At 51.5% G+C, this 12,885-nt stretch overlaps 1 protein-coding gene across 1 annotated transcript; it reads left to right on the top strand.

Moving 5' to 3' along the window:
• The first annotated feature begins 9,628 nt into the window (after positions 1-9,628).
• On the top strand, positions 9,629-12,665 carry LOC144933312 (forkhead box protein A2-like). The gene is made up of 2 exons (XM_078857996.1): positions 9,629-10,168; positions 11,353-12,665. The coding sequence occupies exons 1-2, from the start codon at positions 10,079-10,081 to the stop codon at positions 12,619-12,621; spliced, it is 1,359 nt and encodes a 452-aa protein (XP_078714122.1). The 5' UTR covers positions 9,629-10,078; the 3' UTR covers positions 12,622-12,665.
• The last annotated feature ends 220 nt before the right edge of the window (positions 12,666-12,885 follow it).

Raw genomic sequence — 12,885 nt, 5'->3', positions numbered from 1 at the left:
GATTCATATTCTTGGTTCTTTCGGTAAAGTCACGTAGAAGGAAAATAATAAAATAAGATAATTGTATTTTATTTTATTTTTATTATTTTTATTGTTTCCCTTCTACGTGACTTTACCGAAAGAGTCAAGAATATCAGTGGAGGAGTTGGGATAGCTGAAACCGTTCCGCCTATCCTTCACCACCCTGCAGTGACCCACGTGGCGAAGTATGATCAAATAACTCCCCCCCCCCCGCCTCCTTCCTCGCCACGACCTACGACAATTGATCGCCAAAGGGGATGCGAATTTGCCACGCAAGACGTATCGGCGATCATGAACGAGTGTCTGTTGTAAATTACTACGATGTTCTAGGGAGGCGATACATCTAATAGTGCCACCCCTATAGCCGATTCGAGACTCGTGCAGAAACTTAAACCCATCCGATAACGCGCACATCGGGACACCGCAAAAACGTGCATCGGTTTCACGCCTAGTTCTAAATCGATCTGTTGTCTCCTGCAAAGCACTTAAAATATATTGACCTTCGTAATCGTTGAACCGGGTGATCGGCCTTCCGTGGAGTGTGACGCTGAAGCCAACACAGAGCGAGAGAAGCCAGCCGCTGCTATCCGTTGGGGTCCCAAGTGTGTCATACAGAACGACGTGCCAGTTGAAATATGGATTCACTGATGACAAGGGTCATTCGCCTGAAACGACGAATCTTGTAATCTTCCACAGTCGTGCTTTGTTAATGGCTAGTCAATGTTGGAAGTGAAGCATCGTTTAGTTAACATGATCAAAACATGATCAGAACATGATAAAAAAAACAAAGGGTTGTTTTAGGTTAGATCGCGTACATATAAATGTGTCGTTAACCCGCCACCACCCGACACAGCGAACTAGTAAGGTTTGTCACGTGAACAAAACGCGCGTAAACTCACAACATTTAATACTCTGGTGATTGCGACCAGCTTCATCAGGCGATTTGCCAGAATTGTGAAGACGTCTTCACAGTTCTGGTCTTAAATAGAGCAAGATGACGAAAGCCCACGCGTTACATTAACATTTGCAAGCTACGGGACTTCGATCGAGATCACAATTACCGACGGCACGTGTCTATCTATCTGAAACGCCGAGCGGTCGGCAACAGACATGAGTAACGCAGTTGCTGTAGACGGGCGTCTAAAACGTTCATTTAAATCTAGCGACGTTGCTGCGACGTTGCAGGGTGACGCGTCGGCGATTCTCACCGGAGGACTCTACGCAACGTTGTCGAATTCGCGCCTCTCCCGAATATTCGCGGTTGATTGGATTCACTCACGGAGCGGGCGGGGGGGGGGGGGGGTTCGGCCTTCCCCTTTGCCTCTGCAAAAGTGTGACGATGAATCCGAAACAACGCGAACAAAAGACGTGGTCCAATCTAGCGATAGATGAAGGTCATGACGGTCGTGGGATGGGTGGGAAGGCGGCACCGGTTCTGATCTCACTCGCCAGTGATGTTCAGAATCAGAATTTGTATTTATACTGGAGGAATCCGATGAGCTATAAAGCTTTTTTTCACAGATGCCCAGCACGGGCGGGTCAGAAAGTTACATCAACAAAAAAAACGGAAACGCGATATGAGTGCAAAGTATAGAAAAGGTAAGTAAATCACAAATAATATGCATATATATTTGTTTATATATTTACCAGGTAAAGCCCACTGAGCTATTAGCTTATTTTTCAGAAGCGACCTGGCCACAAATAATATTGCTCAATGTTAGCCGTGGCAGCGAGCGGGGTTCATGACGCAGCGAGATAACCACTCTGCCACCGCTCCACCCCAAAGGCCACACACGTATCGGTGACTATAGCCAATCATACCGAGAGAGGTTACACAGACTCGATATGATTTGTCGGAGTCCAATATTTTGCTAATTTAGCAGCGTTAGTTTCACAAGCCTGACTCCGCTGATGAGATCGAGAAGGTCGCATGATCACACCGGTCTGGAGAGCCAAGAGGCCCGGTGACCGCAATTTATATTTTACTTTAGTCTGGAGACGCAGAACGGAGTTTCGATCATTGCCCATAGAGGGCGCACTCTACTCGAAAACGCGCGCGGGGCTCTCTCTCTGTGGGTGTGGATGATCTCGCATTATCTATGTACTTTCGTTTTACTACTTTAAAAAAATATATATTTTAACAGGAAAGGCCCACTGAAAAATATGTTGACCTGGTCACAAATGATAGCTCAACGGGGGGGGGGGGAGAGTGGCTTATCTTCATGTGTACATTTATAGCAGCCGAACGCTCTAAACGTATGTTGATTAATTATAAATGTGGAGGGTAAAAATCCACGCGACCAGCGGGAAAAGATTCAAACTCCAAATATATAAATATATATACAGGCGTCAGGGTCGGGATTGAACTCACGACCTCTTCTATTTCGGACGAGGGAGTTAAAATTTCACCACTCATCAAATACACACTCGTCACACACAAACGCACACTCATTACACATACTCATCTCACACACACTCATAAAACACACACACACTCATCACACACACAGTCATCACACACACACACTCATCAGACACCAAGGCCGTAGCCATGGAGTCAACATTGGGGGGAACCAGATCTTCCAGGGGGTGTGTGGGCCCCCCCCCCCATAAAAAATAAATCCAAATTTGAAAATAATTTCCTGCCGTTTCCTGGACTTTTATTTTATACAATAATGTCTAATAGTGTATTGTATTACATTTCTCTGTTTCATTGTATGTAATGGCAGAGATTAGGGATTAATAAAGTACAACCATAACTAAAATCATATACACAGAAATCTCTTTTATAGCAATGTATTGGGGGGGGGGGGATATTTTGAGCATATTTTAATATTGGGGGGATGTGTCCCCAATATATATTATAATTACGGCCTTGTGTCACACACACTCATCACACACACACACACACTCATCACACACACACACTCATCACACACTCATCACACACACATCACACACACTCATCACACACACACTCATCACACACACTCACTCATCACACACACACTCATCACACACACATCACACACACACACTCATCACACAACTCATCACACACACACTCATCACACACACACACATCACACACACATCACACACACACACTCATCACACACACACACTCATCACACACACATCACACACACACACTCATCACACAACTCATCACACACTCATCACACACACACTCATCACACACACATCACACACACTCATCACACACACTCATCACACATACACACTCATCACACACACACTCATCACACATACACACTCATCACACACACTCTCATCACACACACACTCATTACACACACACACGCAGCAAACACGACGGACACGCGGCCAAGAGGAGTCGTGGACGCGCGCGTTGTATACCCAAGCCAGGCCGCGGCCAGCATTGTTTCCCTAGCGTAAACTCCCGTCCACTTAAAGCGCCCCTTAGCCAAAGATAACATCCATTAAAATTAATCCCATCAGCAGACGATTACTGCGGAGGACAGACGCATAGCCCCGACCGCTCGTCCCGGATTAATCATGTTGGTTTGTCCCAAAACCCCAGCCAGCCAGCCAGCGACTTGGGCAGTCAACAATAAATCTGCGCCTCTCACCTTCACTGCGAACCCCGTCACCATAACCACCACCACCGCCAACTTCCCAGCTTGATAAGCGAAGTGTGCACGTTCGTTGGGGATAAACGAAGGCGAACGCGATATTTGTTTGCGTGTTAACTACTGGGGGGGGGGGGGGGGGTTAGCAGGTGAGACCCCCATTGTGTGCGGTGTTATTGGGGGGGGAGAGCGGTGGTGCAGCGGTGTTATTGGGGGGGGGGGAGCGGTGGTGCAGCGGTTGCCGCGCTGCGCTACGAACCCGGCGACCCGAGTTCCATTCCCGCTCACAGCCAACACCGGTGATGATTATCTGAAGCGGTCCTGGGCCTCCCCTAGGCCGACTCAGCCTCAAGCAACGAGTACCTGGATACGGTGTGCAAACGTCGCCGCGAGAGAGACAAAGGCGGTCGGGCGTGGTGCTGGCCACCCACCCCCTCTTGTACCGTTCCCGTCTTCATAGGTGCTCGCTAACAGCACTTGCCCCTACAGTCTGTTGAGGCTATGCTATACGGGGGATATTTGTCCTTTACTCTGTTGCGCATGTATGTGTTTGTCTACGCTATGTATGCATTTGCATGTTCGTCTATAAGCTGCGGGTGTCGTAGGGCAGTGAGATTTGTGTTCATAATCAACGTTTTTGGGTTTAGAACGCGTTATTTATAAATGTGTCGTAACCCTCCACCACCCGCCACGGCCAATCAGTAAAAAAGTGTCACGTTGACAAAAAACAAATTAGTTCACTGCTTTAGCCCACCGGTGTGTTGAAGCACGAAACCACAACATTTACAATTTGAGTACTGTGACGTTTCGCTGGTAATTGCATCCAGCATCATCGGGCAATTCGCCAGAATGGTGAGGCTCTGCTGTGTCTCCCGTTCTTATACGTGTTAAACTGAGATTTGTGTTGTTTATGCATCGGGTATTATGTGTTTGTGTCTTTGTATGAGTATAATCTGCAGGCTATTTAATTTGTGTTGTTTATATGTAACACTTCATTTTATAACAACGGCTATGTATATAGCTGCGTATTAATATGCGCGTTCGATTCGTTAGTCTGATGGGTACGGTGTGTTTGTGGGGAGCTGTGGCGCAGTGGTTAGCACACTTGGCAACGAAGCTGACGGCCCAAGTTCGATTCCCGCTTGTGGCCAACAATTAGCGACGATCACCTGAACCGGTACTTAGCCTCCCCGAGGTCGATTCAGCCTCCAACGAGTGTGTGAACATCAGCCCGGGGGAGACAAAGGCGTCCTGGCGTGGTTCTAGCCACACGCTTCGTGTGCCGTGGTGGCTTTCTTTCATGAGTGCTCGCTCGCAGCACTTGGTCCGACAGTTCTGCAGTTTACGGCTGTAGGGGGGCGGGATACTGTATTTGTCTTTGTGTGTAACTGTGTGTGTAAGGGCGTGTTTATATGCGTATAATAGTAGGCACCCGTGTGTTTGTATATATGTGTATACGAGCGCACGTGTGTCTGTGCTCTTACGTGTGCAATATTTTTTCCGTTGCGAATATAATAACCCTCGGCATAGATAATAATCAACGACAAACAGCGATGCGTGCAAACTATTTTGGTGACAAGGGCGCAGCTCACGTGCTATTTGCGTTCAAATTTAAAAACAAATATTGAGAGATTGGTTGAACAGTGGTGAATAAACACAAATTAATTTAAAACGTAATATCATTACCTCTTGCCTTCATCGTTACCGCTCGCTGCCTTTTAAAGTAACTCTGTGCCGGAATGTTTATAAATGTTTATTTTTCTATATATTACACTTACATCCGCAACAAACATTTGAATTGCACGCGCGTGTGCGTGCGTGTACACACACTCCATATCTCTCGCATGCACCATCATTAATATCAATAATGATTTCAATGCGTAACGCGCCGCCCGCACGATATTTGCTGTGAGAGGAGGGGACGATCCCGAGGTGCAGAGGAGGCAGCTGGAAGACCGCCACGTAATGAGCCTGGTGCCAACAATTGCCTAAGCTCTGCGGTCCCCGATATGTTAAGGGGGGAGGGAACCGGAGCGCCAGGAGAACACTCACACGTGCGAGGGGGAAACACTCTATCTCGGCGGTCGGAAATCAAAATAAAACAAGAAGAGCCATTTTTTTACGAATTCGGTAAAAAAAATCCTCAGAATTGCAAGAGCCGCCAATGCACGTTTAAAACGTCGCAAAGCAGTCCTTAAAGAGCCGCAGAATTCCGACTCCTCCTCTATCTACATACAGATGGGACAGGCGGTGGTGGGGGTCCACATTTGCTGTACCGCCTTGTCGTGGCGAGCCAGGCTACGGCTCCGAGACGCCCACGTGACAGGAGATTCACAGCATTTCTGTGATCCACCAACTTCACGCTGTCTCCACAGTGCTGGATCAGCGGCGTGCGCCATCATCGTACCGGATGAATTGGGGGCAGCGGTGGCGCAATGGTTAGCGCAATGTGCCATGAAGCGAGGCGACCTGAGTTCGATTTCCGACAACGCATAACATCAGCTGGGAGTAGTATATCAGAATTGCTTTTGAACCCCCCCCCTTCACTAACCCACACAGATGTGCACGGTGAAGTATGGTCAAACACACTTTCATGACCGACATGGCTGTGGCCACGCCTTCGTCTGTGTAAGAATGAATCGACAATGGGTTGAAACCTATTGGATGCGGCCAAATATCCCAATGCAGGATACGCCTGAACAAAAAGTATAGACGCGTGACTCATTACACTGGCGAGAGAGGGCATGCACCGAAGGAGATGGAGTGATGGATTCAATTCACGTGTGCAGGTGGCTGGAGGGATTGTTGTTACGCAGGATCGTGAGAGATGGCGTCGGTTTGGGGGAGGCCTTCATCCAGCAGTGGCTGCGACTGCTGATGATGAAGACGATCACGACGATGACCATTGCAAGATCTGTGCAACAAAAAAAAAAAATCTGAAAAAAACTCTGCGCGCATACGAATTTATATACGTTGAACTTCTTTCGCACCGTGCGTATCCACAAGTGCTCGTAGGAGGTGCGGCGTTGGCGGCGCCTTTGCAGTGTAGCAGCGGTTGCCTGGCTCAGGCTGCCGTGGCAAACCTCGCAACAACAAAAAAACAACAAAAAAATCCACGGCGTGTTGAAGGGTTCAAAGGCGGCTCGTCACGGCGAGACGGAGGGACCTGGGATTGTTACCAGAGGCGCCCGAAACTCAATGCGAACTATTTTCCCATTTCGCCGTCGCACAAAGGGATGCGTGGCTTATAAAAGCGTGAACTTTGCTGGCTGAAATGTTAATTTTAAAGGGGGGGGGAGGGAGCGGAGGGGGGGGGGGACACGATAGTAGTTGGGGAGTTGATCGGCAGGTCGTGTGTGGTGGGGTAAAGTGTTGGTTACTCTCACCACCTCTTCCAAGACGTCGAGCCAAACGCGGAGTGGTAGGCCAAATGTCCTCTTGGAGCTCCTTCGAGTGGAGGCACCTTCCACCAGCAGTGACGTCAGCGATCAATCGCAGGGCTGCGCCTTTGCCCGTGGAACAAAAATTGTAATTCGATTGTATAATTAGCCAATCATCAGCAGCAGCCATGGCCAATCTGCTGCTAGATGAAGGCATCCCAAATCCTTCATCATTTCTCGCCATCCTGGCGACGTGATGACATCACGCCCGAGCACCCGCACACGAGCCCATTACTTTAATCGCGCTCCATCTCCTTTGTGGATGTGCCCTCGACGTCAAGTAGTCCGATCATCTCGGAGGTGTCTTTGTGTGCATAGATTGAAAACGCATATCGATACCAGTTTATACTGATCACCCGTAATTAAAACATATCCGTATTTTTGCGACGAACATTATGATTCATAGTTGGGGTTTGTTTTAGGAGGGGGAGGGTGAGGGAGGGTCAGATCGCGTAAAATAAAATGTGTGTGTCGTAAACCCTCCTCCACCCGACACAGCCAATTAAGAAATGTAGTCACGTGATGAGCAAACGTGGCCAATTTATTATCGCTTCAGCAACACCGGCAGCTTTTTAGAGTCAACTCACGACGTCTGTCGATTTGCTCGTTACACGCCACCAATGTAACGGTGTGTAACGCAGCAGACCGCCTATTATTTCCCACCACGTCGAAAATGATTTCCTTTTTTGTTATTTTGCCAGGCAGTGTTAATGACGAATGTGCCGGGCTATTTGTTTGTATTATAGAAAAGGCTCGTGGAGTCTTAAGACGCGCTTCGTCACGAGTCCCGCTAGATTGAGGCCAGTTCCATGAAGATCATCGACCTACGTCTCACGTAACCGTCATTTGACAAATAAAAGCGATCCATTCGTACCCCGGATTACGTCGGGGATGCGTTCCTGAAATGTGCGACGACGAATATCGAAACGACGCGAATCAAAGCGATGTACAGTGTCGTTGTCGGTGGTGAAGGCTGACAGGCGACGGATAACGAGACAGGACGGACGACGACGCTGCTGCTGCTGTCAGCGACGTAAGTGTGGGGTTAAGGTGACGCAAATCGGGTGGCGGTGTTCAATCAAGTGACGACACATTTGCGAAACGACGAATAAGGGGGAGTTGTAAATCGAGGTCCAACTTTATATATTTACTTAATTATTTATGTGAACCCCTCCCCCTTAATGTCGAGCGAAAGTATGGCGATGCCTTCATCCAGCAGTGGATTTACAATAGGGATGTGAATTTCCGTTGCGCAATGTCGTGTGGTCATCAACGGAAGACCACAGCTACGAATGTCACGGTGTGTATCGCTGGGCCTTCGATTGACAAATTACTGGTGCGTGTTGTCTGTCTATAAATGGTCGCGACTAGGGAGACAAAGGCGGCCCGGGTGTGGTGCTGGCCACCCACCCCCCTCGTGTGCCGTGCCGGCCTTCATAGTTGCTGCTGCTCGCTAACAGCACTTGCCCCAATAGTCTGTTAAGGCTACATGGGAGTTGTCTTTGTCGGCGTCGTTAAATCTATAACTTACACAATGTAAATACACAGCGATGGGGGCAACGCTTCTCGCACTGTGCTTCGAACCCGGCGAGCTAAATTCCCGGCTAGCATCAGTGGCGAGTTAAGACTTCACCAATCGTGCGGCCCTCGTTGCAACCAACCGGACCAGCACGGTGAAGTATGGTCAAACAAATCCGGCGTTGGGGGGGGGGGGTGTTGTGAAAGGTTCCATCCAGTAGTGGATTGATTATATGTATCACTAATAATTCACTATACCCTATAGGGATTGAAACGGATGGAAGGCTGAAGCGCGCTGATCATGCCCGCGCCGTGCATGTTTGTATTACACAGGTCGGATTATAACAAAGCGAGTGTGTCGTGAATTACTCGAGTTGCTAACGGATGGTCAACTAACAAAGAGCAGACCCCGTCTCTCTTGCTTCCGTCTCTTTTTGTGGGCAATCTATAACTTTAGATTCACTATAGATTATCCACAAATTCAATTAAACTGCGCACACTCGCGAACAGACGGCCGTCAGCGCTACTAAAACCAATTTAGTTACACAAAGACAAAGATCCCCCGTATAACCCTTCCAGGTTGTTGAAACGAGTGCTGATAGCGAGGCACCTTCAATTACACACACACACACGCGCGTGTAAAAACACACACACGCGCGCTCACAATGTACCAAGTAGCCCGGGGCAGTGGCGAGCGACAGTCTAACAATCGAGTCGATGTGTATAAGTAGTAATTACGAGATTAGGATCTGCCGTAATATTGCAAAAGCGCTCATTGTGTTCGAGCTCCGAGCCTGGTTTAGGGCAGCTACACAATGAGTGTGGTAGACCCCCGTGTAAGACAGCAGCAGCAGTTGCAGCAGCAACGTTAGACGCAGCAGCAGCAGCGGCAGCGGTGCCCTATAGGTGTGAGCTGATTATTCAAATCGGCGAGAGAGAGGCGCGCGCGCGCGACGAGGGGGTAAGGGCGCTTCCAGGCAAAGGGAGCGTGCGTCGTTTTAAACGCTGCCCCACACGCCCATGCGCGCCACTCCATCTCACCACCACCACCACGCGCGCGCGCGCGCCTCCGCGAGCGGCATTCGACGAGCGAGGGTGGCCGCGACAGGCAGCAGCAGCAGCGGCAGCAGCAGCGGTGGCAGCCAACAGGCAGCGAGCAGACAGCGAGCGGCACGCACACACGCAGCAGTAGCAGCAGTAGCAGCAGCAGCAGCAGCTCTAGATCAGTTCGCACGGCGCTCCTCAGGTGCAGGCGTGAGTCGCGTGCCTCTCTCTCGCCACGTGAGCGGGGGAGGCGATTGCCTAAAGGGGGGGGGGGGGGTGGTGGTTGGGCAGTGATCTGTTATTTATTCGTTCCTTATTACGGAAGAAAGAAAAGCAGCAGCAGCAGCAGGAGTAGCGACGCAAAGAACAACGAACTCCCTCCCCCCCCCCGTCCAAAAAAAGCGAGGATATTATTTCACACCATTATCTAAGCCCCCGGCCATGCACCTAGCCCCGAGTCTTCTAGGATCAGTGAAAATGGAAGGACACGAGGTGACAGACTGGAACAGCTACTACATGGACACGTCGGAGGTGAGTGAGTGAGCGAGTGAATGAGTGAGGGTCGTGCGTGCGTGCGCGCTCGCGTGAAAACGTGCTGCGTTGCACTGTCGCTCGGCTGGCGACAATTGGTAAGCGATGTCATTGGAAAAGTGCTATTACGCACTTGGCAAAAGATTGCGTCTCGCTGTGGGTTTTTTTATGTTGTTACGGGAGGGCGATTCATTCCTCGGTAGCGCCGCTCGTTCGTTGGGGCTGCGTGCTGTCGTTCGGGAGAGCGGCGATGCGCACGGCTCATCCCCTCGCCTTCACGCCCTAACAGATTGATTCTCTTATCCCCAAACAAGGGGGGGGGGGGGGCATTGCCGCGGCGTATTTAAACACGTGCAGCCAGCGGTGGTATTGGCTTCAAACGAAATCTTTTGATATTTGGCGATTTGCCGACGTCAACTTCGTGGCCCTTTGTAAATAAATGTTATCCGCTGCTCAGTGAATACACAAAGGCCGGGTTATATGTGTACACACACACGTGTGTAGGTATATGTATGTATGCACCTGTGCGCGCGCGTGTGTGTGTGAGCTAATTTATTTAACGTGTTGAACTGCACAGAACGACGGGGTGCTTTTGTGCCACTGCAGTTCCACACTCGCACACCGAACCCCACGTTGCTCAGTACGCTCTTAGTTTCTCTGGGATGCATTTTGCCCACGGTAAAAGTACTACGATGGTGGGGGAGGGGGGGTGGAAGCACAGCGTAAGGACGGGGAGGATGGCGGTGGTGAATTGATGTGGGGGGGGGGGGCGCTAGGTGGTGTTGGTGGTGTTGGTGGGGGGCCCCCCGCCCACACTCCCCTAATGACGACACTCTGCAAGCACCCTCATTTTCACGGTCTCCACCCGCCGCTCCAGGCCGCCTGCCCGCCCGCCCGCCCGGGCAGCAGCAGCAGCAGCGAGCGAAGCGACATCACCGCTCGTTACGACGCCGCACGGCCACCCCTGACTCCTCTCGTTCCGTCAACCGCTGCCTCGTAGCCACTGACACGCGGAGAAAGGGGGGGGGGCACTTCGTTAGCCGCGCTCTCTCTCTCGATTCACTGTGCCCCCGAATAAGTAGCTGACGGTACGCACGGCACAACGCGCGGCACAACGCGCTCGCAAGAAAATCGCGTGAATAATCCCGGTGCCCTCCGCTGCCGCTATGTTTTCCTGTTCCAAGGTGTACCCCACGGTGAGCAGCATGAACAACGGGATGGGCATGGGCGGCATGAACGGCTACATGAGCGGCGTGAGCTCGCTCAGCTCCTCGGCGAACCTGAGCGCCGGCTCGCCCAACATGGGCTACGTGAACACGGCGATGGGTGCCGGCTCCCTGTCCAGCATGGCCGGGCCGGGCGGCGCCATGGGCTCGGCCGGGGGCATCCCCGCCATGGGGGCCAGCATGAGCCCCATGGGGGCCCAGGGCGGCTCCATCAACAGCTACTCGGCGGCGTACGGCGCCATGAGTCCCGCCACCATGAGCCAGATGTCGTACGCGCAAGGCAACCTGAACCGCGCGCGGGACCCCAAGAGCTACCGGCGCAGCTACACGCACGCCAAGCCGCCGTACTCGTACATCTCGCTCATCACCATGGCCATCCAGCAGGCGCCCAACAAGATGATGACGCTCAACGAGATCTACCAGTGGATCATGGACCTCTTCCCCTTCTACCGGCAGAACCAGCAGCGCTGGCAGAACTCCATACGGCACTCGCTCTCCTTCAACGACTGTTTCGTCAAGGTGCCGCGCTCGCCCGACAAGCCGGGCAAGGGCTCCTTCTGGGCGCTCCACCCGGACTCGGGCAACATGTTCGAGAACGGCTGCTACCTGCGCCGGCAGAAGCGCTTCAAGTGCGACAGGAAGATGGGCCCCAAGTCGGCGCAGGACGCCACGAACTCGAGACACTCAAGTGTCGACGGCGCGCACGTGGACGACTCGATCGGCGTTCACGACAGCGACAGCCCGCCCAGCATGGAGCAGATGAAATCCGGCATAGCGGACATGAAACACCAGCAGCAGCAGCAACAGCAGCAGCAGCAGCATCAGCAACAGCATCAGCACGTGATAGGAGGACACCAGGGGGCCGATGGTTCCCCGTCGCCCGCGTCCCAAGCGCAGTCGATGCTGTCGCACGCGGCGCATCTCGTGCACGTAACGTCAGCCGAGACGGCGGCTCACTTGAAGGCGGACCCGCGTTACTCCTTCAACCACCCGTTCTCCATCACCAACCTCATGTCGTCCGAGCAGCAGAGTCACCACCACAAAATGGACCTCAAAGCCTATGAGCAGGCCATGCAGCAGTACCCGCACGGCTACGGCGGCAGCATGGGCAATAGCCTCTCGCTGGGCTCCATGTCCGTGAAATCGGCTCTCGAGCCGTCCTCGATGTCCAATGAGACGGCGTACTACCAAGGTGTGTATTCCAGACCCATCATGAATTCCTCGTAAAAGGCCCCCCCCCTCTCTCTCCCACCCACCCTCACCTGCTCCCCTTCCCACTGCTCCCCACCCCCGCCCCCCACCCCCAAATGAACGATCTCCCGTTTTACGCAATTCAAGAAAACAAGAGGGAGCGAGAGAGATGGAGAGAGGTCAAATAAAAATGTAGCAGTCACCTCTCCCAAGCGTGCATGATGGAAATACGCATCGTATGAGAAAACCCAACTTTGACACAATACATATATATATACATATTCTGGTATACATTCAAAA

This window comes from Lampetra fluviatilis, chromosome 7 (assembly GCF_964198595.1).
Source record: "Lampetra fluviatilis chromosome 7, kcLamFluv1.1, whole genome shotgun sequence".
Lineage (NCBI taxonomy): Eukaryota > Metazoa > Chordata > Hyperoartia > Petromyzontiformes > Petromyzontidae > Lampetra > Lampetra fluviatilis.
This window is presented reverse-complemented; position numbering and strand designations above follow the sequence as displayed.

Bases quoted from the DNA above. Each gene is read 5' to 3' on its own strand.
- LOC144933312 (XM_078857996.1), top strand. From the start codon at position 10,079: ATGCACCTAGCCCCGAGTCTTCTAGGATCAGTGAAAATGGAAGGACAC. The intron at 10,169-11,352 runs GTGAGTGAGTGA...TCCTGTTCCAAG, and splicing joins ACTACATGGACACGTCGGAG to GTGTACCCCACGGTGAGCAG.